This window comes from Rattus rattus, chromosome X, assembly GCF_011064425.1.
Source record: "Rattus rattus isolate New Zealand chromosome X, Rrattus_CSIRO_v1, whole genome shotgun sequence".
Classification (NCBI taxonomy): Eukaryota; Metazoa; Chordata; class Mammalia; order Rodentia; family Muridae; genus Rattus; species Rattus rattus.
Genome location: NC_046172.1, coordinates 95,923,772 through 95,951,154, shown reverse-complemented (window position 1 = coordinate 95,951,154; position 27,383 = coordinate 95,923,772). Strand labels below are relative to the sequence as shown.

The 27,383-nt window shown below is 39.7% G+C and overlaps 1 protein-coding gene across 1 annotated transcript in view; it reads left to right on the top strand.

The window, feature by feature from the left end:
• The first annotated feature begins 4,298 nt into the window (after nucleotides 1–4,298).
• The window catches only part of Dcx (doublecortin), a 71,635-nt gene continuing 48,550 nt past the window's right edge, over nucleotides 4,299–27,383 (top strand). The window contains 3 exon segments of the mRNA XM_032890467.1: nucleotides 4,299–4,534; nucleotides 6,289–6,674; nucleotides 14,083–14,423. Coding sequence (XP_032746358.1) covers nucleotides 6,311–6,674; nucleotides 14,083–14,423 — 705 coding nt within the window. The 5' untranslated portion in view covers nucleotides 4,299–4,534; nucleotides 6,289–6,310.

Sequence of the window (27,383 nt, the reverse complement as noted above, 5' to 3'; positions counted from 1 at the left end):
TCACTTTTTCATAAGTCTCATAATTTCACTTTTTACCTATGGATTAATAAATTGTGTATATATACTACATTTCCATTAATTCATGAGTTGATAGACATCTAAACTAGTTCCATTTCTTTGCTATTGTGAAAAGAGCCACAATAAAATAAATGCACAAATAGCTCTATGGTATAGTATAGGATAGTATAGTTTCCTTTGGAAATGTTTGCAAGAGTGGAAAAGATGGGACATATTGCAGTTTGATTTTGTGCTTTTTTAGTAGCCGCTGAATCAAGTTCTGTATGGGGTGTACCACTTTAAGCCTCTTAATATCAGTAGATAAGGATTCCCCTTTTCTTGCATTCTCACAAGCATTTGTCTGATTTCTTGATTATAACCATTCTAACAGAAATTCTGATTGAATCTTAAAGTAGTGTTAATTTTCATTTCTTTGATGTCTATGGGTGTTTGAACACATTAGATCTATTCATTGGCTATTTGTATTTCTTTGTTTGAAATGTCCATTCAGTTGCTTTGTACATTTATGGACTGGACATTTTGTGATGTTTAATGCTTGTACTAAATTAGCCTCCCCTGCACTAAAATATAGCCGGAAAAGCATTCTTCCATTTTGTAGGTTGTTCACGCTGAAGACTGTCTCTTAGAAGCATTTGGAAGAGATTGAAATTCAGCTTAGGCTGTAATTCAGTCACTCACAAAATTAGACTCTGGGTCTGATTTTAAGCTACCAACTCTGTGTCTAAAATCTTAAAAGATTATTTTAGACCAATTATAAAACCGTGCAGAGAGATGATAATTTGAAACCTTGTCCTAGTCATATTAACTCTCCTGCATAGTCAGAAGCAACCTGTGATTATTATCCTAGTATAAAACTATGCTAAAAACAACCATGTGCCTTGTCTAAAACTTGCCTTCAAGCATAAGTACAAAGATACTCAATTCCAGAGCTCCATCTTTAGTGATCTGTGGCTAAGGATCGCCTCTGTTATAATCACCTTATGAGGTCAGGGATGGGAGATAAGGAGCTCATTCCCAGGCTCAGATACATAGGAAGACTGAGGACAGCCTATGATACAGGAAAACCTATAGTAATCGTAAGATTGGAGGAGTGGGGAGGAAAGAAGGAGATAAAGGTGAAGGAGGAGGAATATTAAGAAAAAGAGGAGGGAGAGGCACAGGGGGAGGTAATAGAGGAAATAAGATACTTATAAAATTAAGGATTTGTGATCTTTGTATCATTAAGGTAGGGACAGGTTAAGAGGAAACCACTGGAGACAAAAAGAACAGTGACATTCTCTCTGAGATCAGTAACTCACTGGTGTTACAATGGCCATTGATTCTCAGGAAATTACTAATTGGATATTGTAATACTGCTACAGCAAAGTCCTGGCCATCTTTGACTTTTGTTGCTAGGGAGAATAACTCAGTGGGAAGATAATCTTAACCTTGCTTCCCCATTCTACATCTCATACAACTGTGTATAATGGGAGGAACCTAAGTTGCTTAATGAATCCTTGTCATCTTTTAAAGCTCTACAATTCAAGAGGGTGGAACTTAAAGGATACCATAATGTTTGTTGAGAAGCAACTTCACCAGTCTACAACTTAGGCGTAGCTCATTTTTCTTCTATTCCATTGCCAATGGAATCTCATATTTGAAAAAATGATCAGATTACTGTATTAAGGATAGTTATTTGGGTTGCTTTCGATTATTTTACTATTTTAAAGAAGGTGTTGCGGTTCTTTTAACATGTTTGTGAGGGTTTTTCTCCCATTGTATTCTTAGTCAGTCATTGGTAATATCACAAAAGTCAACAAAATGGTTAATTTAGAAATCACAGGGTTGAGGATTTAGCTCAGTGGTAGAGCACTTGCTCAGCAAGTGCAAGGCCCTGGGTTGTCTCTAGCTCCAAAAAAAAAAAAAAAAAAAAGGAAATCACAGAAACTCAGTTCTACTGTTCAAACGAGAAGGAAGTTCAAGATCAAGAACTTCATAGTTTCCTTACGTGTATTTCATAAGAGTGTTCATTCCATGTAAGGGTGGCGATTGATACCTGGAATTTTAGCACTTTCAAGACTGAGGCAGGAAAATTATCGTATTTTTGTGGCCAGCCCAGACTATTACAGTGAGTTCCAGGTCAGCAAAGGCTATAGAATAAAATTTTATCTCGAAAAATTGAGTAGATGAAGGCTTAATCTCTTTCAGAAGATCTCATTTCAGAAGACTCAAGACCTCATTACTTCACCAGAGGACTGACCTCTTAATATTTTCATCTAAGGTCACCATCTAAAAATTAGTAGCATCAGAATTTGAACCCAGGTAGTCTGGCTCGAAAGCCCTTTTAATTACTATTATACCTTACAATTCCAAGGTCCTATTGATACTGACATCTGTTCAGTTCCCACAATGTGTCTTGCAAGCCAATGCTATAATTATACTATGTTTATTTTCAGAGTTTTATAGTAAATCTTTAATTATTGATTTATAATCAAGCTCTCTCTCGTGTCAGCTATACTTCAAGCTTTATATTCTTTCAATATAATTTTACATCTTTTGGGGATTTCATAAAAATTATTTTATTGGGCTTTTTCTTGAAATGTATAGGTGACATTGGGGGAGGATTGATATTCTTATGGAAACGTATCTTTGAGTCTTACTGTGAGCATGGCCTGAATTCTTTTGTTCCCATAACCATTAGCTGCCAGTGACCCCTCAGGTTGTGCTGGACCCTCCTAAGCTCCTACCACATCCATAATGGAATGTTGAGGTCCTGATCTTGTACTGGTCTTATTCAATTAACAACAGCTACTGTGATTTCATGGTTGTCATGTTCAGAAGAAACCCTTCACCTTACTCCAGCTCTTACATTCTTTCATCCCCCACTCTTCAACAATGGTTCCTGAACCTTGGAGGGAATGATGAAATGTCCCACTTAAGGCTGAGCCAGCACTCAACAGTCAAATAGTCTCAGCACATGGACCAGTTATGAGTCTCTGTGTTAACCCTTACAACTGCAAATAGACATTTTTTGACCATGACTGAGAAACTTTAACCTTTAAATAAAATTTTAATCTATTAGGTAGAAGCATAAACATTTAGAAGGTAGTTTGACACCATATCCATTGAGCAAAGCAACACTAATCAGTTTCTCTCTAGAGCCTATGACCACCACAGAAATAGTATGCTTATGACTAGTTTTATAGAACTAGAAGATTCCACTCTACTGACTAAACTTCAGTCTCCATTCTTTAAAACCCACTTCTCTTCTTATGGGCTGCTTTCATGTTTTTTGATCTCTCTCTCTCTCTCTCTCTCTCTCTCTCTCTCTCTCTCTCCACACACACACACACACACACACACACACAGAAAGAGAGAGAGAGAGAGAGAGAGTTACATATGAGAGAAAATAAATCCTTTTGTCTCTCTTAGCCTAGAATACCTCACTCAGTATAACATTTTCAGTTCCCCACAATTTCTTCATAATTTTACTTTTTACCAATGGACGATTAAAATTGTGCATATATCTTTATTTCATTACCCATTCATCTGTTAGCAGACATCTGGGCTGTTTCTATTTTCTGGCTTTTATGAATAGAGCAGTAATAAACAAGGATATGCAAGTGTCTCTATGGTAGGGTATAGTCTCCCTTGGGTATATGCCCAGGAGTAGGAAGGTGAAACATTAACCGATGTTTTACATCAGTCTAAAATGTTTTGTAGACATGTTGGGCTTGGGGACCTAAGTGCTGGCAAATTCTAGTAGCAAGGAAGCAGAACAGAGGCTGAAATTTTTCCACAAGTTAGAGGTCAGCCTGGGCTACACAGTGAGTTCCAGAACAGCCATGACTATAAAGCTGGACCCTGGCTCGATAAAACAACTGAACAAAAACTTGGAGGAGTGCCACTTTTCAATTCTAGCCTTCATGATTTCTGCAACTATTTCCCCTTGTATTGTTAATTTGCCATACCCGCTGACTTCATTAAACAAAACAAAACCAAAAACAACAACAACAATAACAAAAAACAGTGTCGGATGCGCAAGCTCAAATGTCAGAAAATTTACAAATTTTTATTTTCTTCAAAGAAGGTAAAATGAAGAGTGCTGTAATTTCTAAGAAACTTGATTTGGCCTGCTGAGTCCAGCCACTAGGCAGATTAGGCCAAGGATTTTTAGCCAAGTAAAATTGCCAATTTTCTAAGAGAAAGGGCTAGCACATTGCTCATTAGAGCATTCTGAGCTTGCCTGTGCAATCCTTTTTTTTCCTACCCTGCAATTTCCTGTGGGTTATAAACGAAACCTTTCTAGCTGTTAATGCAGGCTGTGAATTGAAGAAAAAAAAGCATGTAATTAATCATAGGAGGTTGGGGGTGTTCGCTAAGCTTCAGTTACAGGGGAGAAGCTGGACAAGGCACTAGGACCTAGAAGGCAACTATCCACCCTGGCAGGAATTTCTTGCTTGGAGCTCAGACAACAAAGGCATAGAGAGATTGGTTTTCTTTCTCACAGCATCTCCACCCAACCAGCAGAAAACCGGTGAGTGGGGCTTTCGAGTGATTTTCAAGCAGAATGTAACAGATGTCAAACGGGAGAAGCACAAGGCACACGGCTTTCTTTCTCTGTGTGTCCGCCTCTTTCTTCTCTTTTATTTGCCTTATTCTGTAGGATTTTTTTTTTTGTCCTCTAAGATTCTACCTGGGATTTTCCTTTGGAAAAGTGAGTTTGTTGTTTCTTTGTTTTCACTATGATGCTAATTTAGAATAATAGCACTTCGGATTCTAAAGCGTATCTTTATTTGCACAGCCTGCCTGGGGAAAATGCTTGCTACTCATCTTGAGGAGGTGGGGTCTTACTACTGCAGGTTGTCTGACAGAGACAATGCTGAGCTCAGCATAGGTCATGGTGACACTGGAGAAAAAGGGGGGACCGAACCTGGCAAATAGACCAGCTACCAGCCCCCTTTTATCTCCTGTCTCCCCGGTTCCTTGCAAATCTTGATGTGGCAGTGTATTGCAGCTGAGTCCTCTTGCTTTGTGAGTCTTTTTCCTCCATCTGTGAGATGAATGCTAATAGTTTGGTTTCTTGGATGTCACGTTATTACCTTTGTAAGCGGTCGAGGCTTTGGTTATATTATTTGGTTGCATGTTTTCATTGTTGCGTTCTTTTTTATTTCCTGGTGGGGATGGGCTCGGGGGGTGGAGGGGGTGGAAATCCAAGCTTTACAGATGACCTTTTTCTTTTGCCCCCATCAATTCACCTAAGCAATAGACAAGTTTGAAGTGAATTGCCTGCTTTGAGGACAAAATGTTCCGTCAGTCAGGGGAGGAAACCCAGAACAATGAAAGGTGTCCTCGCTTGTAAAGGTCCCATATGCTATTCAGGGACTCATTTGGGAATCTTTCGCCAATTATTTCATTAAGAGATGTCGCTGCATTGGTCGGGGAGGGGATGAAGCACCTGAAAGGAGAAAAAGGATTCTGTGATCAAATGGAATCAAGAGGAAAGCAGAGCTAACAGCTTGCTAAATAACTGGTTTTTTGACAATCCCTCCCCCCTTTTAGACCCCAGCCTACTTCTTATGGATGCGGTATAGCAGCACCAGCTTGATGGAGAGAGGATTTGATGAATAGCACAAAGACACTGGGTATTCCCTGGAGGCTGTCCCTTTAAAAGAGAATCCTAGTTTATTCTGGGGGAGGGGATACACATATTAGAGCAGGAAAAAAGGGACTGGAAATAAAACTAATACACCCCCTTACTAGTCATTGTCCTGGGTTGTAAAGACTGCTTCCTACGCTGGAGATGCTAACCTTGGCTAGTTCCCTCTATTTCTCTGTGAGGGGATTTTGTCAGGCTATGGATTCATTTACAACTGTTAGTCATGTGGCCATGTGTGAAGTAGCAGATGCCAGTTTTAATGTATTTTGCCCGAAGTTACAATTTGATAGGAGCCACTGTCAGGAAGCTCCAGGTTTTTAAGCTGTTTCAACACCCCCTCCCAAATTTGGAACAGTGCCAGAAGTGCCACCCTTTCTATCTCTTTCTCCTATGCCCTTTCCCACCATTCAATCCTCAGTCCACTGCCCAGCCCCCTCCTTCTACTCTACTAAGATCAATATTCCTGCAGGTCAGGGACAAGCAGCAGATGGGTCTCAGGCTTTTTTCAACCAGTTCTTTTCACAGGCAGCAGATTGCAGCTCTGGATCTGGCTAATATTTTAATTCTTTTCTCCCCTTACCCTTCCTTATTCTTTGCCTCTCCTTATCCCCGCCCCTTTCTCTAACAATCAGGTTGCTGTGGTTCCACCAAAATATGGAACTTGATTTTGGACATTTTGACGAACGAGACAAAGCATCTAGAAACATGAGAGGGTCACGGATGAATGGACTTCCAAGTCCCACTCATAGTGCTCACTGTAGCTTCTACAGAACCAGAACCTTGCAGGCATTAAGTAATGAGAAGAAGGCCAAGAAGGTACGTTTCTACCGCAATGGGGACCGTTACTTCAAGGGGATTGTGTACGCTGTTTCTTCTGACCGTTTTCGTAGTTTTGATGCACTGCTGGCTGACCTGACTCGATCCTTGTCCGACAACATCAACCTGCCTCAGGGAGTGCGCTACATTTACACTATTGATGGATCAAGAAAGATCGGAAGCATGGATGAACTGGAAGAAGGTAATTTAAGTAGCGAGTAGTGGGTGGTAGCCCCTGGAGGGAAAGGACATCCCTGCTTCTGGTTATGCTTTTAGTCTTCCTTGAAAGAAACTGGCTATTTGTTTGCCAAAACATCAGGTTGACGGATGGCTCAGGCTTCTGATCCCAATTTAACTGTCATTCCTCATGGGGCTCCATCTCTGCTGTGGTTGAAATGTATGTGGGTCTGCTAATGCTAAATGTGCTTATCTGCCTAGGTATACAAAGGGAAATCTGCATTGTGACACTCACTCCAGATAGTGTTCATAGGTAACTCTGGGTAGCACCATTAGAGCAGGCTATGAAACCATTAGGGGAAGGAAGAATGTATGGTTGGTTTAACAGATAAAAATTGTGCCCACATTTCCTATGGACCACTGAGAAATTATTTGGGAATTGCCAGTCATTAGAAATACATGCCCCGATATAGGAATCCCTGGATATGTTCGCAGAGGATTAGACTTTTAGGTAAGTGGTTGTTGCTCAGCTGTTGCTTTGGAAAAGCTCACTTACGGGCGTGTCCATGGGGCTGAGATCATTGGGAGAGATACGAAGGAAAGCTGTAGGTATGTCTGGTATTTTAATGAACACCATTTCTATTAAAGTAAGAATGAGTCACTCTGCCTAAATCCTTTCAGATCATCTCTAGACTTTGGAACTGCAACTGAACTATATGTGTTGACTGCTGAAAGCCATGTAATAACAGAAAAAATCCAAGATCTTCCACAAAATTTGTTCAACCATAGTATCTTTTCTTAATGGATATTTAGAAAATAGATCTGGGGTCATATTGTTAATATTTTACGCTGCTGTATAAATTACCTTGATCAATTTAACTCATTTGTACTCTAGAGCCTCAAAGAAAGAGAAACAACACATTTGGTGACTTAGCAGGAGTACCGCAGCCTTTAGGCCTCCTACACTACTAGACAAAGGAACATGAAGGTTGCCCTTATGCAAGGTCCTATTTCCCTCATGTAGTTGTGTTTTTCAAAGTACTTGTGTGATGTGATTCGGGCAGACACCTTATAAGACACAATGTCCACATAGTGGTTCTTTCTGAGTCTCAGAATTCAAATCAAAGAGTTTTTACATAGCTGACCTTGAAAATCTATGTGGAGAAGGCCTAGACGATTTGATCTCATACAATGCTGATAGGCAAACATTAATCATAGACTTTCCTGATTATTAAAGGATTAATCATTTTAGTGCATATCCTCAAATAAAAGGAGGCTCGTTGGGGTCAACTCCAAGTCTGGATGGCTCAGTTGAGGGAGCTGTCCAACGGAGTGATCAATAAGGAATTCATCTATCTATCAAATCTATATCTTAGTCAAAGTTGATGGATTTCTCTGTAATATCTTTTATAAACAAAGCACACCAAATCTCCAAGTCTGTCTTAATTTTCATCATTTGTGAACATCTGAAGGCCACAATGCATACTAGGCCAGAATTCTGAACCAACTAAAACAGTATTCTCAGGAAGAGTGAAACATGTTATACTTAATAACAGTGTTTGGCACAAATTTCCCTCAGTTTTTACACTTGCCCCCATCCATGTGTAAATGTATGCATGTATATGTGTGTATTGAGAAAAAAGTTATGATAATACACTATCTTAGTTTCATCTGTGCAGGTGATCAGTGTGAATTTTAAAAACAAACTACAGCTTTATTGTCACCTGTACTCTCTTGGTTCCTCACAAGTTGAACCTACCTACCATTTCTGGGTGCAGTGGTATTTCCTGATGTGTTCCCAAACAGTATAGAATCTGGATATGGATCAATTAAACTTATTCCTCTTGTCTTCTGTAAGCCCAAGTTTCGGTGGATGCCAATGCTTTTTCAGTCATGTGTCGAGGAAATCCAGAGGTATTTCTGAGAAAGTGTTGATAATGTGATAATTTTTCCCACTGCCATAGAGCTAAGCGTGAAAAGGCACTGAGCTGAGGAACATAAGGGAGGGGTTTTCTTCTCTCTCAGTTCACTAGTTAGAGCTATTTATCTAGGGAAAGAGGTCAGAAATCCTGTTATTCTGTTTACTTCTAGAAGAACGAACAGAAGATAAAAAAAACATTATTAATACACATTTCAGGTTGAGACCGTTAGGAAAGATTCCTAGTAAAGAATCAGATTACAGGATTATAGGAGCATATTACAGTTGAAGTATTGGAAATGAGATTTGTTTCCAATTCACATGTGTCAGCTTCTAGCCTGTAGAAACTTGAGAAAATCAGCAAACTTCAGGTTTTTTTTTAATCCATAAAATGAAAGCAATTGTTTGGAGGATCAATTAAGGAATAATACAAAATGCTTTCTTAAACACATCCCAGGTCAACTGAGACAGGACCTCCAAGCCTAGGGCCTCTCAATTCATTTTTAGTCTTTATTGAGAGAATCTTTTGAGTATTATGAGCATTGGATGAGGTGATTTTGATGTGTCCTTTCTGTTAACAGCAGTGATGCAGAAAGTAGAAATCCTCTTTACTGTTCCCCTTTGTTTTGTAGATCTCACAGGAATGTACTGTGCAACATATTATGCTTCCAAACAATCAGAACATTAAATATTTAGCCTAAAATTAGATGAGATATAAAGCAGCTGCTAATCACACCGACCCTCTGCCCTGCTGTCACTTCTTTTGTCTGGTGACTCCGGTGAACTGTCTGTTGCTAGATGCGGAAAGCATCAAGGGGAACATTTTGAGTCTAAACCTCATTTTTCATGTCAACCTTTCCACAGCTTCTTGCATACACCAAGGGTCTTGGAAAAGCCTCAGAGGATGTGGCCCTCATTAACTCTATCCCCAGATGGCCAATGAAGCCGATCCATCGGTGGTATTTCCCTTTGTCTTGCCTTTTCTTTATCTTTCATTAGAGAATTGTTCTCCATGTTCCTTATAGCCAAGCTTTCCCTCACCTTCATGTTTATTATACACACTAATCAATTTCAAAGGTATATCTGTGACTAGCCAGTTTCTGTGTATTAAAGACAAGTTTGGGCACTATTCATTATGTAAAGATTGGAAGAATACTTCAAAAGTTGGACAGTCTTGAATAATTTTGAGCTGCATAGTGACCCTGTATCATCTAGTTGTATTATCACAGTTTACCTGTTGCAATGAGATAAAACCATTTTTTCTCTAACTTACTCTCTAATCACTAAGGCAAGGCCATGCCCCAAAGCAGTGGTCTTATGATATTCTGAAGTAATGCATTAGTGAGCATAATAATACAAAAGCCATCATTTAATATTTTAATGTAATAATGTAATAAAGTCCCCAGAAAAGAAGAGGAAGCCCATGGAAAAGCAGTTTCGCGTTAAGAGATTATAAATGTATATGATTCTTTGGAAAATAGAACCTTCTTAAAGGTAAAGAGGAGTACTCATTGGGTCATTTTGAATCTAACACCTGCTCCCTTTCTGCCCTTTTGGTTGTGTTTTCAGCATTTCCTTCCCTCACCTCTCATCCCAAAGCAGGTTTATTCCAGGAAGTTGTCACCTTGCTTGCCTGAGAAACAACTTTCTTTCTCCATTCCCGGAGGGTGGAAAATAACCCCTGGAGCTTGTGACAGGGTGGAGACTCAGCTGTGGAAAGGCTTAATATGCCCCACCCAGCTCCAAGTGCTAGGTAACTGGCTGTGTAGGATGCGCCAGGCTCTGCAAATAGACATGAGAAATATTTGCAAGATCAGAACAAGGAAACCTTATGTATAACAAAGCAACACACCTAGGTCTTTCTAAGAGTAGAAGTAGAAGGCCCTTGGTGGTGAGTATCTAGTTCTTAACAATTGACTACCACAATATTACTTCAAGCCTATTCGAGATTGAAAAGAGAAGGAAATTCCTCTTTGTATATCTTTAGGCCCATAAGAAACTCTGCTATCATCAAGTGGAATGCCTTCAGTCCATAGATAAAGAGGTCAAGACAGGGAGATTGAGTGACATGTCTGAGGTCATATGGCTCAACTGCCTGGCTGGGATTTGAATTAAGATCCGTCTTCTTCTTCCTCCTGAGTGCTGAGATGTAGACGCCTGAACCATCATGCTCTGCTGCAAGGCAAAAATGTTCCTGTTGTCTTTTTGTCTCCTGTAGTCCAAGCTTATTGACAGCTATGTAACTATGTAGGTTGAGGGTGAGCTTGAACTCCTGCCCTTCTTGCCTCTCTCTTGCAAGTGCTGGGATTGTAGATGTGCATAACCATGTCTGGCTAAGTCATTGCTATTCATCATCATAAAGGTCTTGTCCTAAGTGGGCATCAACAGTTGCAGCAGGCAGCAGTGGCTTTGTTGGCTGTGAACTGTGAGCTTTTACGCATATTTGCGGCATGCAGGGATTTCTTTTCTGGTAGCATGGGATTATCTGCCTATCTACCATCTCTGTCTATCTATCTATCTATCTATCTATCCTATCTATCTATCTATCTATCTATCTGTCATCTATCTATCTATCTATCCTATCTGTCTATGTCTGTCTATCTATCTCTATCTATCTATCTGTCTGACTCTCTGTCTCCCTAGGTAGGCCTCGTTGGCTGGCAACTCACTATCTGAAGCAGGCTGCCTCCAGCTCACCGAGATCTTCTTGCTCCTGTTTCCTGAGTGTGGGGATGTCAAGGCATGGTGCCTCCATGCCCAGCCTACAACAGGCAATCATATCTTTGAAGCCCTGGAACCCAGAAATTCTCACATTATTCAGTCAGTGCGGCTCAGATCATGCTGCCTTGATGCCTGCTTCCCTCTTCTTTAGCTTTGCTTCCTCCTCACACTCCATCCTCTCTCTCAGCTTTTACTTCTTCCTCTCTGGTTCCCTTCTAGTTGTCTGTTTCCTCAGACTGGCGGCTTACCGACAGTAATACGAACTTACAAGTGTTTACTGTGCTTCCAGTCCTGTGGACTCAGGTTTTCATCTACCACTGGACATGCCCCCACAGCATCCCTATGGTGGGGGCACTATTACTTCCCCCCTACACTTTTGCAGACAAAGAGACTGCTGCCAAGGTCGGAAGTAATTTGCCAAGGTCATGCAACTAGAAAGTGTTAGGAATCACAGTCTGACTGACATCACACCAGCTGTTCTTTTTCCACTGCTATGTATTCAGGCCAAAAGTAGAGATTGGAGCGATTAAAATGTACCCCCAGAAGGTGCTCAACATAGATTTGGCTGGGTGCTGAGCCCTGTTAAACTTCTCGGGTGCCTATGATACTCTAATTATTTTGCCATCATATTTCATTTTCATGGGGCACAATTAATCATGCCAGGTTCAGGCTTAGAGGTTTAAGGGCAGCACCTTACAAGCTAAGTCCAGCTCTAATGAGGGCCACACAGCTGTGGCGCTCCTCAGAAGAGCCTGGTGGATAGAGTGAAATCGTAAATATAAAGCCCTAGACGTTTCCACTCCTCCATTTGTCTGACAGAGTTGGAAAGTGTATAGGCATGGAAAGTTATGAAGCATTGCCTCAATGCATTGACCTCTGAGGCACCTAGGCATGTGACAAGTACAGAGCAGAGACCATTTCTGGTGTGTGTGTGTGTGTGTGTGTGTCTGTGTGTTGGGAGTTGGCTATGTGAATATATAGAAGATTGAAAGGGCCCTTGTTCTTTTAGTCATATTTTCAGACCCCCAGTCTTTTTAAACATTGATGTTGTGTTGAAATTGCATGCCATGAGACCAACAAAATTTTAGCTTGTGTCAACTCCTGAACACATACGCACCAAACAGGGCCAGCGCCTATGATTGTCTATAGCCCATGTCTTGGCTCCCCTACTGTACCAGACCATTACTGAGACTAAGCAGCCTTCTGTCTTACCCTCATCCTACACACACATACTTATCCCTTCAATGCCACCCTAGAGATTGCCACTGAATCTTAGCACTAACCGAGAAATTATTAATTCAATTGACTTAAAGGATTTGGTGCAATCAATATTTGCAAAGAGAATGAGTTGTCAGTCTGGTGTTTCTGAATGCCTCTGTGTAGCTCTTCTGCCGAGACCAAAGTGAGTGGAAAAGCCATCAGACTTTAATTGTATTTAATTTTTCCACTGACTAGGGATTATCTATTTGTCTATGAATTTAGTTTATTACTGATGACTTAAAGCCTGATCAAATCACTACTTTTGCAGTTCAACCTCTGGATGAACTTCTGTATACCTTGAGGCTAATGTGCTTTTACTCCTGTAAATTCAGCTCTTCCTCCCCCTCCCTCAATGTACTTCTCCCTCAGGCTGAACCTAACTTGCATCCAATTTTCTTTAGTTTCCAGTTCCAGGCGTCTAATGCCCTCCTCTTGCCTCTGGCCACTGCATTTCTTCCACTCTATTACTCATTTCCCCCAGCGCATAGTAAATCTAAAACTTATACTAGATCTTTTCAATTCAATCAGGATGCACATGCAGTCTCCCACTCATTCCTTGGGGCAGTCAAAGGCAACGGATGGAGATGGCACCAAATACACAGATGTAGTGTGCAATATTTAGAAGGATGGAGGAAGATGTAAAAGGGGTAGTATAAATAGAAGAACATATTTTCCAAAGACGAGCTAGACTTGCAAACACTAGGAGTGCTCTGTGTGTGTAGGGGAGGAGTTGTTACTAAGATACTTTCTTCATTTAGAGTGGGATAAGCAATAAATAACACACTTATACACACATTTAGACATTCAATGCATGTGTGTGCACACCCATGCATACATGCACATTATACATGCATGCATGTGTGTGCATGCATGCACTTGCACACACAGAGACTTTTCACATTTCAATAATTCCACTATTTAGCCTGATAGGATAATTTGGCTTTTGACCAAATGCCCTTTTTATATGTTGGGGCATCTTTTGGGTATATGCCCAAGAGAGGTATAGCTGGATCCCTACTGAATGTCTGATATGTAAGGTTTTTTTTTTTGTTTTTTTGTTTTTTTTTTGTTTTTTTGTTCATGTCAATTTGAAATAAAGGTTCTCCTTGGTTCATATTATAGCAAAAGTAGCACACACCATATCAGGAAATAGAGACAAATTAAATATGGTTCAGTAGTGCATGGAAATTAGTGAACATCCTAGAAACAGGAAAGCATTTATTGTGGGAACTCTACTTATTAAATCATACATAGAGGTGTTTATGGTTTTTTTTTATAAACCTTAGATTTACAAGGTTCTTCAACTAACTCTGCTGTTGTATTGAAGGCTATTTAGCTGTTAACTTTTGTGTTTGAATAAGTCAAGTTGTCAGAGGACCCACTTAGGAACTGGAGGTAAGGTAGGTTAATATGTCAACATTTCATCCAAAACCTTATTTCAGTGTGAGTATTCTATGTACTATAGCATATACTTGATTTGCATCTGTATATTTACTACTGAACTTAACACCTAACCATTTATTTTTTCCCCTAGGGGAAAGCTATGTCTGTTCCTCAGACAACTTCTTTAAAAAGGTTGAGTACACCAAGAATGTCAATCCCAACTGGTCGGTCAATGTAAAGACATCAGCCAACATGAAAGCGCCCCAGTCCTTGGCTAGCAGCAACAGTGCTCAAGCCAGAGAGAACAAGGACTTTGTGCGCCCCAAACTTGTGACCATCATTCGCAGTGGGGTGAAGCCTCGGAAGGCGGTGCGTGTGCTTCTCAACAAGAAAACAGCCCACTCTTTCGAGCAGGTCCTCACTGACATCACAGAAGCGATCAAACTGGAAACCGGAGTTGTCAAAAAACTCTATACCCTTGATGGAAAGCAGGTCAGTGACTATGTAAAGTACTTTTTCTCATTTTCCCAACTGATGAATCATCTTATACACAAACCATTACTCATGGTTAAGGGTCTCTTCCTCTATATCCCTTCATCCTTAACTGACATTCTTTATCTCATTTGGGAAAAAAGATCTTCTCAAGACAAAGGAATGAACCAGAAATTGGTTGCTTAGAAATTCATTCTACTTTTGGCTTACCAGGCACAGTAGGCAGTTAGCCCTCAAGTCCTTTATTGGCTAAGAAAACACATGCCTTTGCAACTAGGTTTTACAAATTGATATACATTTATATACTGTATGATGCAACCTTGATTATCCAATGCAAATGACTATTCAATGCTTATGACTAAGGTTATGGCTTGTCCCACTCATTTTTAAAAGATATTCCCATGTTGGTGCTCTGCATCCATTTTGATGAAAAGAAGTAGAAGTGACCTTCATATTTATATGACCTTTGTATTATATGAAAGGATGCAAACAAGGGGGGAAAGCACTGAAAGTTCTGGTACATTGTCTCTGCCTTACGCTAAGATATAATTTCTTTCCATTTTCCATGTGATATAGCTCTTTTAATTTGGTTCCATGGATGGTTTGTGTGAGAAAAGAACTATTTCAGGATTCTAAAATTAGCCCAAGAAGATGCTGCCATCTGTTCTCCTCCAAATCAGTTCCTCATGTCATTGGTTACACTACTGAAGTGCCACCTATATTAGTATCTGAGAAAGAATGCAGCCAGGCGTCTCCAGAAGACAGATGCACCATTCTCTTGAGCATAGAGATCTGAAAATACAGAACAAAAATGTTCCAAGGGAAATGGAACAGTGGCTGATTCTATTGGCTCAAAAGATCATTGTGGTCATGCATCTAGAAGACAAGTGTGGATTACCTTCAGTCCATAATCCTACCTCTTAAAATATCTCTGATGACTGAACAATTGTAGTTTCTAAACTTTATTTCTCCATATCAAAATGACTAAAGGTGTTTAAATACAGAAGTAGGCCCCTCCCCCATAATTACTGATATGTATTTACAGGCTGCAGGATTTCAAGTTTCAGGAAAAGTCACTTACATGCTATACACTAAGCAATTTTGATAAATTTATGTTTTCTTTCTACTTCCAGTGCCTAGAAGCATGGGTTATAGTCCAGCTTTACTGAGAGACTCTGTCTCAAGGGAATAGGCAGAGAGTGGTAGAGCAGGATACCCATTTTCTTCTTCTGTTCCCCACACAAACATGGGCACATAAGCCACACACATCACATACATGTAGCACAAACATTCAGATGCACATATCACAAGTATTCACATACAAACATACCACACAGGCTCCGCTCTCACACATACAACAGTTCACACACACACACACACACACACACACACACACACACACACACACTATAAGAATTCACACACACATTCCACATACTATATTCACACTATTAAAAGATAAAATTCAACATTCCATCTTCGCAGTGAGTTCATCACTAAATAAATTTATTGATATTCACATATTCCTTATTAAGCATCGGTAATTTCCCTGTACTTTCCCTCTCTATTCTTAGTATGGGTTTCCAGTGTTGCATGAAGATTGATCATTCTTTGGCATCCTTGACTGTTCCTAAAAATGTGTAAAAGGTAACATATGACTCTTAAGTAAGCTTCTATCTGTCCAATGATGGATGAGTTTTCACCTCTGCAGGCCATGAATAATGGAAAGCTCTCTTCAGTGTCTTCAAGCATCAGTTAAAATTTCTTTAGGGACAATGCTACAAAACACCAGGACATGATAATGGTGTGTAAGTACAGAAACATGGGTGATGCTATATGGACAGTCTAGAGATAGCAACTGGTTAACTCAAAAGATTTGAATTGATACTCAAATCTCCCATAGTGACAAATCACTTTCTGACTTCCATTAATTGGAAAGAAGCTTAGACAGGGATTCAAAGACTCAAATTTTAGCTTTTTATCCACTACATGGCATAGGGTCAATCATGTTCCTTTTCTGAACTTCAGGATTTGGTTTTTGTTTGTTTGGTTTGTTTTTTCGAGACGGGATCTCTCTGTTTGGTTCTGGAGCTTGAGCTGGCATTGAGCTCTCAGAGATCCTCCTGTCTTTGCCTCCTGAGTACTGGGATTAACGGAGTGTGCCACCACTGCAGGGCCCCCTTAGTGGGTCTGCCATTTTGTAAGATGGTCTCTAAATTGTATTTGCACAACTGTTATATTACGATCCCTTTTGCTATCTGATGTGACATGATAAAAGGTAATTTTGAAACTTGCATTATTTATTTGTTGCCCCATTCTTCCCAGTAAGGGTGATGTAAAGAGCAGAAAGAGAGAGATTCACAGACAAAAGCAAGAGAACAGGGGCTAGAACTGTGGCAGCATCATTGCACCACGGTGCTGGACGAGGAGGATTTATGGGTGCGGGTGCTTAGCATCCTTGACGGCAGCGCTATGTGTTTTATTTTTAAAAAAAAACTATTGGTGATATTATTTATTGTACCAGAAATGTGTTTCATAATGGCATATTTGTACCTTTATGACTTTGCAGTTTGATCTCATCAGCCCTACCTCTACCTGCACCCTGACCCCATTAACTTGCCCTTTCCTTTTCTTTCTTTTCCTCCTCCTCCTCTCCCTCCTCCTCTTCCTCCTCCTCCACCTCCTTCTTCTCCTCTCTGTCTTTCTCTGTCTCTGTATCTGTCTCTGTCTCTGTCCCTGTCTCTGTCTCTGTCTCTCTCAAAAAGTCGAGTGCCTGAACAGGGCCTTAAACCGTGAACCCTCAGATTTAAAGTGTGGTGCTCCACGTCTCCTTTACAGGAATATCTGATTTTCCCAGTACCACTTATGGAGACAAAGAAGCAGAAATTTTACGTCTATGTTTATCAAGGAGATTAGCTTACACTTTTTATTGTATCTTAATCTGGTTTTGGTATAAAGGTAATACTAGCTTTCTAAAGAGAGCTGTACCATTCCTGCCTTTTCTAATATACGTAATGGCTCCTGAACCTTGTCGTTCTTTTTTAAAGGTCTAGAATGTCGAGATCTGGAGCTGGACTGTTTATTTATTTGATTTTTAACATTGGATATGTTTTTCATATTGCTGTCTCAATCTTGTTGCTCATTATAGATATGTTCCTATTATTTATTCCATCTTGGTATAGTTTTTGGTACATTACATGCAATAGAAAATACTTCTATTTTAAAAAAAAACTTAATCATTTTCTAGATTTCATTGTTATCTGTTGTGAACTCTCCAATTTGTTGTGATTTTTATTAATTTGGTTCTTTTCTCTGTTTTTTTTTTTGTTTTGTTACTTTGCCTAAGGGTTTGTTCAATACGTTGGTCCACTTGTTCCACCGACTCTTAGTATCTTTATACTTTTATTTCAATAATTTCTTCCCTGATACTATTTCCTCTTTGATTAATGTAATGTCAACTAATTAGTGATCTTAATAAAACCATAAAATCTTTATGTCACACAAAATGATGACATTTTACCATAAAGATAATTTGAGGAAAGGAAGTTATGCAAAGGTAAGGATCATTGAGGCAATCATTCTTAGACTTCTATTTATCATAGGTGAAGGAGAAAGAAGATTGAAGTGATTCTAAGGTTTCTCCCTAAGGTATATATGAGTTGTTTCTCCCTAAGGTATAGGGAGTGGGAACATTTCAGAAAGGGTCAATGGTTCCATGTCAATCAATTGGACTTTAGGTATACTGAGTTCTGGGGCCTTGATGTATCTAAATAAATACTCTAGAAGCACCACATATGGTCTGGATCTCAGGAGAGAGGGTCTGGGCTGGGGATACACATTTAAAAGTAGCCTACAAACAGTCAGTAGCTAAGATCAAGCAAGTAGTTGAGTCCAAGCAAGAATGTATATGACAGGTTGCACCCACGCCAAAGACACTGTGTTGGATTTGCATGAAAGGAATGGATGAAAGACCTACTCCATTACAGAGAACCATGAGAAACGATATGAAGATGTATCAAGAGAGCCCAAGAGGAGAGTTTTTAAGTCAAGATTGGCCAGCCATCTTGATCTGACATTGCTTATTTTTGAAATGCAGTACGAATTATAAATCCATCAAATTTAGGTAATTGGAATGGTCATTATTGTGGCTAACAGGACTCCAAACTCCCCTCTTGAGCAGAGAGCTCAGTGAAAGCTTAGAAGGTAATCAGAGATAGAGTCACAATTCTATGAGAGTAAGCTAAGAAACCCGGTTTCTGGCAACATCTTATACTCCAGATGCATTAAAACTTGCTTGTCCACTGCTTCATAGTTTTCCTGCATATCTTACGCCATACATTCACTTTAACAGGCCATGCTAGTCCTTAGTCCAACAGTGTTCTTGGTCTATATTTTCAATTAATGCTATACTCCTGGATGCATCAGACTCTTCTTTGGTCTGATTTTCTCAGGACTTTGATTTCACCACAGGGATTTAGTTAGTAAGCCTCTAACAATTCAGCTTCCAACACAAGATCAACACTAATCAATTTAGAGCACAATTCCTAAATTACATTATATGCAACAGTAGTTGAAGAGAATGTTCTATAGTCAAATAAATGGGGGTGGCATTGCATAGTATATTATTTCATTGAATATTCAAAAAAGACATCTTCAAGAAAAACCTGCTTGATTTTGTTTAGGCCAGTTTTCCTCAAACTAATTTGAACATAAAACGTTAAAAATAGGTGACCATATGGTAGAATGCAGGTGGGCAAACACTGGCCTCTACTTTAGGTATTTATTTTCATTTTAATTAGAGCATGTTGAAAAAAATAACCTTAAAAGCTCAGGGAAATAATTACATAGAAAGAAAAGAGGCACCACAGCATTTTGACAGGGTTTAAAGAACCAGAACAAGAAGGCTTTCTTAGCTAGAACATTGATAATCACAAGAGGTACCACCGACCCTCCCATGGCCAGACATGGCTTGAGAGCACCCATCTCTGACACAGCCTCTAGAATCATAGAGACAGAACGAAGGAGGGTGGTTTTTCTAGACGATATACATCCAAAGATGTTAGGAAAATCCTTTGGTCATGAGCCTCAACGTATGGCTTTCTAAGCACAGTATTAAGCATATAGTAACAGCAATTGCTAGGTTTTGTACATCCACATTAGATTTTGTCCTGTACAGACCAGCACCCTTGTGGCAAGTCAAACGGGCTTGCCAGATAGTGTTAACTTCCATAGGTGGCATTATTTAAATAGACCTCATAGTTTGCATTGCCACGAGTCCAATTTTCTCCATGTGACAACAGTTTGCCAAACCATAGAAGTCTGAAACATTTACCCAACAAGGTTACCTGATTTTAATACAAGGTTTAAGGCCAGAGATTGGTATCTTCTGAAGTCAATGAGTGTCTACATCCGCACATGTATGCCATTTCTTTTAAGTATTAGTTGCCTCATCTGATGAACTTGAATATAAGCATTTGTATGTCTGGACAGTTCTGGTCTTCTTTACCTAAGACATTAGAGCCTTACTGAAAAGCTAAAATGTTTGCCTCCAGAGCTTGATGGGTGAACTTCCTCTCGCTTTTCCCAAAGAGGGTGCACCCTTGCTTTGCTTAATGTTTTGAGTGTTTGGCTTATTGCCTGCTGGGAACTCATGTTTGCCTTTTCCCAGATTGTCCTGAATGAAAGAAGTGTGAGTGGGCAAGCTATCCTTCAGATATTGGATCCTCTGCACTAGTCTATATACTTTGAAATGCACTGTGGCTTTTCTTGGTCCTAAGCACTTTTTCTTTTGTGAATTCTCTCCATCATTAAAAACCTTACCATTGTGTTTGGTATAAAGGGGACTATATTAACATTATGTATTTAAACACTTTTCTTCAACCTAAGAGTTCATTTATATTTCTTTTATGCTTTGGTTTTGAAATGTGCAGTCCATGTCTCATGTAGCCTAAAATCCACTGAACTCATTATATAGCTAAGGATAACCTCCTTCTGACTACTTCCCAAGTGCTAAGATTACTGTTATTTGCCAATATACTCAGGTTCTGTTTGGGGTCAAACTCAAGTGCTCTGCCTGTACTGAGCTGTATCCTTAGTCTTCATCTGTTTCTATTCTGAAAAGAACGTATTTTATTGTCCCACAAAAGTATTGTGGAGTCCAAGCGTCATGTCCCCTGTCCTAATGGATAGTTCTGGACCAGCTAGTCCTGGACTAGCTGATGCCTAGACTCATATTGTGAACCGACTTGCACTGTGTAGAAAATGAGAATTCTGGCCTGAGAAATCAATCCAAAATAGTGGTAGCTTCTTGGATCTACTAGTTGATGATTGAGAAGTACCAAGAAAAATTATTCTCGTTCTCTAGTTCTAATATAGTCTGTCCAGTGTAAAAACCATGGTAAGATGTTGTTGTTAGTAGGCATTTCTCTATGGCTTGTTTGACTCAAGATAGGGAATAAAGATCTGCTTCCTCAGCTTCTTCCACAAGACGCTTCATGGGCTGATGGATGGCACCATCCATTTCCAGGCTGGAATTGCTGCTATCATTTGGCCTGCAGCTCTGGGAAAGGAATCTCTGAAGGTAGAAAGAAAGGGGATTAGCAATGAGATGGATTATTACAGTTTATCCAGAGACAAAAGGATGAGTTATTTTTATCCCATGTCTGTACTTAGTGGTAATTAATATAGATACTTTTATCTCAACCCCAACCATAAATTTCCGTAGCAGTAGTCACTCAGCCTGGCATGTGGTTCAGGATGCTACCCTGTTGTTTTATTGACTGATAAGGAGTTTGTTGGCTTTATTTATTTATCAATAAACCCCATGTGGAGGTTGAGATTGGGGATGATCTAATATGGTAAGTAAGAACTTAAATTGGGGATGAACTAATATGGAAAATGGGATTCTCTGATGGGAATTTATTCTACATAGACATATTTGATTTAAAAATTTCCTTAATCAGAACTGTAGAGGCAATTGCTATGACCTTGCAGAAAAAATTCATATACCCACCTTCAACTAGCTTAAGAGCTCTGGCTCTGGTTCAGTTCAATGAGTAGTATCAACTTAGGCTATTCTACAGGGACCTTGTTGGAGACCTCGAGGTCAGACAGCAATCATCCCCCTCCCTTCTTGTAGAGCAAAAAATCTGTTTAAATCAATGGGCTCCTATTCCCTCCAGCTGAATGTGGCTTTCAAGAACGACAGCATCTGTTCCATATTGCCCTTGCCCTTGTCAAACCCCAGCATGAAATAGAACAGAATGGTATGGAGTAGCTGGGTTTGTGTATGCAATACATACAGCATATGTGTAAAGGATATGGGCCCTGGAAGGCTTCATACAGGAGGCAGATCTAGCAGGAATATAAAATGAGAGTAATCAGACTGAATATAATTAGAAAGAATTAAGGTCGTTCAGGGTTTGCAGTCTCTAAGAAATGTCTCTTTGGAATATAGAACTTGATCTTCCATTGTTCAAAATAGAGTAGATTAGAGGTCATCAAGTGCTATATTCTAAAAGAAAATGATTTTTAAAAATATGACAGACCATGAACCACTGCAAAATCCAAATTGTTTATTGATACATTATTGTCTATATTTATGATGGAAAATATATTTTGGTATATGTGTACATTGTGCAGTGATCAAATTGGGGTTGATTAGTATTCCTATCCACTGAAACAGTTCTGATTTCTTTGTGCTGCACTTACCCAAAGTCCGCTTTTAGCAGTTTGGAGTTGTTACAATGCATTATTGTTAAGCACAGAGCCACAGAACTTAATCTTCCTCTCCAACATGCTTATTATATTAACTCTCCATTGATCAGAGTTCTGTAGACAAGAAGAATCCATAGGATATTTTGAAATACAGATATTTTATTTTATGGAATTGGCTCATGTGATTAGGGAGACTAATAAAGTTGAAATATGTAGAACCGGCAGGCAGGCTAGAGACCCAGAGAAGAGCTTTCAGTTTGGAGTCTAAATTCATAGATAGTTCTTAGCAGATAATGTAGTATATGCCTTTAATCTCAGCACTTGAGAGGCAGAGGCAGGCAGATTCTCTGAGTTCAAGGTCTGCCTCGTCTACAAAGCGAGTTCCAGGATAGCCAGGGTTACCCAGAGAATCTCGAAAATCTGTCTCGAAAGTGAAAAACGAACAACAAAACCCTTAGTGAACAAGCTCTAGATGAGGAGCCTAAAGATTCCTGCTTTGCTACCAACAAGGTGGACCAACATAGACCAAACCACTGCCGCTCTCTTCATCTTCATCTGTTTTGCCAATAAAATAGATTCCCCCAAACTTCCTCCCACAGTGGAATAATTCTATGCATTCGGTTCCCTGAACACTTAAAGTTCTGTGATTCTAAAACGTGGATTTTGAGGAATAGCAAACAGTCTAACTCAGTGCACCTCTGGGCAATGTCTAGATAGAACTTCATACATGTAACAGTTCTGACAGTCAATCAATTTTCATTATCTTTAGCTAAAGAATAAGGAAAATGCCCCATTTTCCCAATTTGTTCATGTCCTTCTCAATAGTAGATGTCATTAATGAGCACCATCTCTGGCAGCTTTTCATGCTGAGCACAGCACTATTCTACTACATACAGGCAGCAGGAGGAAAAATACTCAGGCTTGTGGTGTTCACAGTATAGTAAAGGGGAAAACGACAGGATATGAACAAAGTATTTGCTATTTTAGGTGTCCAGACAGCTAGTGAGCAGATAGGCATTGCGCTTGATCATGAGTGCATCCTCAAAACATGAGCCCTGTCTAGAAGCTGCCATACGTTCAATGTGTACTGCATGTTGAATGGATGGCCGGAAGAGTTGAGGGTGATGAGAGAGAAGGGCGGGGAGAGAGAGGCTGGAGGAATATCAGGACCACAAACAACAATACTAGATCATTTTTTGTGTGTGATTTCCTAAGGCCAAAATGACACAGTGTGAGAAGGTAAACTTCTTTCATGATGTTTCTTGATTCACTAGGTGCTGGGAATATATTAAGATGTGTGAGCTACAATCTACCTCTCTCTTTTGCCTTTGAGGAAGCCATTTTTGCCTCACAGGATCTCCTAGAGTACTGCTGAATCTTATAGATGATGTGTGTAAACCGATCTGTAAGGTATAAAGCACGTTTTAAATGTTGGTTATGATTTGGACTAATTAAGCTGGCTTCTTTCTCTGACATCTGAAGTACATACTGGTTCCTCTGTAGTATTTGAGCTTTGGCAAGCATTCTACTGATAACAGCTGGAAAGAAGAAGGGGATCGAATAGTGTTAACAGGTTTTCTGCTCGTCTTATACTTCCTACATTTTTATTCCCTATCGATTGTCACTGCAACTCAAATGGTGTTGAGTAAATAGAATCCTGTCCATTTGCCAGATGTAGAATCTGATATTTCATGACACCACCCCACCCAGTATCACAAAGCTGACCCACAACAGAGCCAGAACTTGAATTCACATCTCTTGACTCCTGAGGTCAGTGTTCTTTTCCCATAGCAAGCTTACAGATGGAGCAAAGTCTATCTCCAAAGTTTACCCCCATGCTAATTTGGTTCCTGCAAACACAGATGCGAAACAAGCTGTAATCTTTTTGAAACATCTTAAACCTGGCCAGCTTTTGTTCATCTGCTTGAGTTAAGGCACACGGCAGCTGTCACAGAGGCATAGCTGAATTCCTCTGTGTTGAATTGCTGTGTATCAGAAACCTTATCAACTATGTGCAGGCAGTTGGATTACATGTATATTTCGAGAATCAAAGGCTTGCATTTGAGAGCTACATTAAGAAATCAGAATAATATTCGTGCATCATCCAAAGCCCTTTAGAGCGGATTAAAAATATGAACCTATATCTTTCAATACAGGCTAAAACTGGAGGCCTCCTGGGTTCTGTTGGATTTGTATTTGACACATAGCCTAATTTTCAGAGCAAGTGGGTGCTGAGAAATTTCCACATTGGACAACCATAGTTACTAGGACTTGTGGCTTATTACACACATTTCCCATTTAAAAGTAAACACAAGAGAATAACACATTCTTTTTGAACATATAAAATATTACTCCTTCAAAAAATACTATTTTTCCAAGCAAAGGATTTCTATAAAAATAGGTTCTGAAAAGGTCATCTTCTTCATAAAATAGACCATGACTAGCTACCTGCCTGAGGCTTGAGGGTGATGCTGAATTATTCCCTGCCAGCCTCTCCATTCCTACTACACACTCCTAACATCCATACTAGTACACACAGGTAATTTTCCAGCACCACAAATTCTGTTTGGAGTTTTTCCAGAAGATATGTGTGCCTCTGATAAGGACCATTCACTGGGACTGTCATATAGCATGATATACTATCCAAATTCTTGTATTACCTTTAGGTTCTCCAAGTATACTGACCCAGGAAAACATTGTTACACAAATATCTGTACCATACTGACTTCAGCAAAAACAACCATAGCACTAGAAATATTAGGACAGCAATGTTACTATTAACAGGGCTTAGAATATAGTTAAAAGGTTAAAAGGAATTATATTCCAAGCACAAAACTAACAGAATTTTTTCAAGAACAACTTTTCCATAAAATCTTTATTTTAATAGTGCGTTGTGGTCCATGCCTGTAAATCCAACATTAGTTAGTTGAAAGCAATTAGATAATGAGTTTGAGGTCTGCCCGAGCCATTAAGCAACGCTAGCCTGGGGTGCATACATAACAAGACCCTTTCTGAAGACTCAAACCTAAACTAAGGCAAACCAATACACACAACGAAACACCCTCTTTTCGGGAACAAAGAAAGGGTGAGCCGGGGAAAACACTTTTGAGTGTGAGTGAGAAAGCCAGGGCTTACACTGCAGTTCAATTATTTTGCTGTTCAGCCAATTAGGAAGCCATTTAATCTCTTAGAATATGAGATTCCACATCAGTGGCAGGAGATAAACAAGCTAGTTTTAACTAAGTCACAGATAATTAAAATTGATTTTCCAAAAGGGATAAAATCATAGCTCATATTCATACACACACACACACACACACACATATATATATATATATATATATATATATATTTAACTGACAATGTGAAAATGTGAGAGGTGTTATAAAAAGCTTCAATGTGAATCTACAGTGTTGTTAAGGTGACGATACTCCCCAAATTTATCTATCAACTCAAAGATTGCTAACAAAATACTAACTGGCTTCTTAGTATTGGAAATGGATAAGCTAATCTTGAAACTCAAAATAGAAGGACAAAGCAGGACACACTGGGCATAACAGGAAATGAAAAATTAGATATTTTGGAGTTAGCTGGCGACTTGAAGAATATTATTTGGCTGGGTTAAGAAAATCTATGTTAAGAAAAAGCATAGACTAATATTTTGTACTATTGCGCCTGAACATCTATCAGGAACCACATGGGAATCTTACTGAAAATGTGAGTTAAAAATAGACTCTAGGGCCAGGCGTGGTAGTGCACGTCTTTAATTTCAGCAGTGAAGAAGCAGAAGCAGGCAAGAGGCAGGCATATCTCTGTGCCTTCAACGCTAGCTTGGTCTATGTAAAGCATTCCCGACCAGTCTAGAACATAAGGAGACCCTGTGTAAAAACAAACAAACAAAAAACCAAAACAAACAAAAATATTGGCTTTTTCCCCAGCCCTGCTAAGTCAGATTTGAGTGCTGCATCTTTCCATGGCTTGTCCTGAAATCTTGACTGGGGGCGATGAGAACATGAAGAAATGGCAGCTACACTTATAGAAAAGATGGGGTTGGGTGGCCTGGACTCTCAGATGGAGAAGCCATAGCACCCTGGAAGTTCAGTGTGTTAAGCATGGAGGGGCCGGGTTATTTCATGCAGATACATGAGAAGGTAGACAGCTGAACAAGGAACAAGCTCTGGAGAGGAGCAGTCATAAATATCTGGGGGAAGAAAGCTAAAGTGGACAGTTTTTTTGCACACAGTCAGCATTCGCTCAGATCAGAAGAAGGCTTCCCCATCATCCCCTTGAGCCACACCTGGGGGGTCATTGCACATCCATGAGGCTAAGGCCTGCATTCTTTACATGGCCATGCTCAAGTCAACAACACACACTCACTTGAGACTTAACTTGCTCCTTACAATGTGGGACTCAGGACTTTACATATTTATTAGGTGAATTCACTTAAGTGCTAAGGTTTGAAATCCAGTGAGCTAACCTTTTGATTTCAGCATTTAGAGATTTAAACACTGGCCAAATGTTCTAAACAGTGAGATGTTTTTCAAAGCCAGATTATGGGCACGGTAGTATCTACATAGTGGGATTGCAGAATCTCAGTACTCTGGTTGCTCTCAGATAGGGCTCAAGGACACCTTGGGACATATAGCAAAACTCTATCATTTGTGCACAAAAATGAGAAGATGGACTTCTTCTAAGATCAATTAAATTAGAGTTTTGTATATCCAATATCTTTTTAGTTAGAAGTTGATTGATTCCTTGACCCCTGCTTGAACTGCAGGCTACTGTTTCGTCTTTATTACTGGTCTTTTAGGTTTCGCCTAGATTAGCACAGTTACTGTACATAGTCTCAACATTTCTGTGCCCTAATGTTCTTGCAGCTCTCCCCTTTTCTGCTGCCCAATCCTTAATGTAATATGTATGTAGAGAAAGATTTCAAGTTGTTCTGAGTAAGACAAATACTTTTAGGCTGCTTTGTGTTAGTTTCTATAGCCGTGTGTGTGTGTGTGTGTGTGTGTGTGTGTGTGTGTGTGTGTGTGTATGCGCTACTTCAGGTGTTTTAAAAGGAGGTGAGAGGGTAATAGGAGAAAGAGGAAGGGAGTAGAAAGCAAAAACAGGCAGAGGGTGGCAGGTGGGAGGACAGAAGAGGAGGAGAGGCGAGGAGAAGGAAGAGGAGAGGAGGGTATGGGAGGAGAGGACATGGGAAGAGAGGAAGGGTCCAATCATCAAATATCGTAGATGTGCATC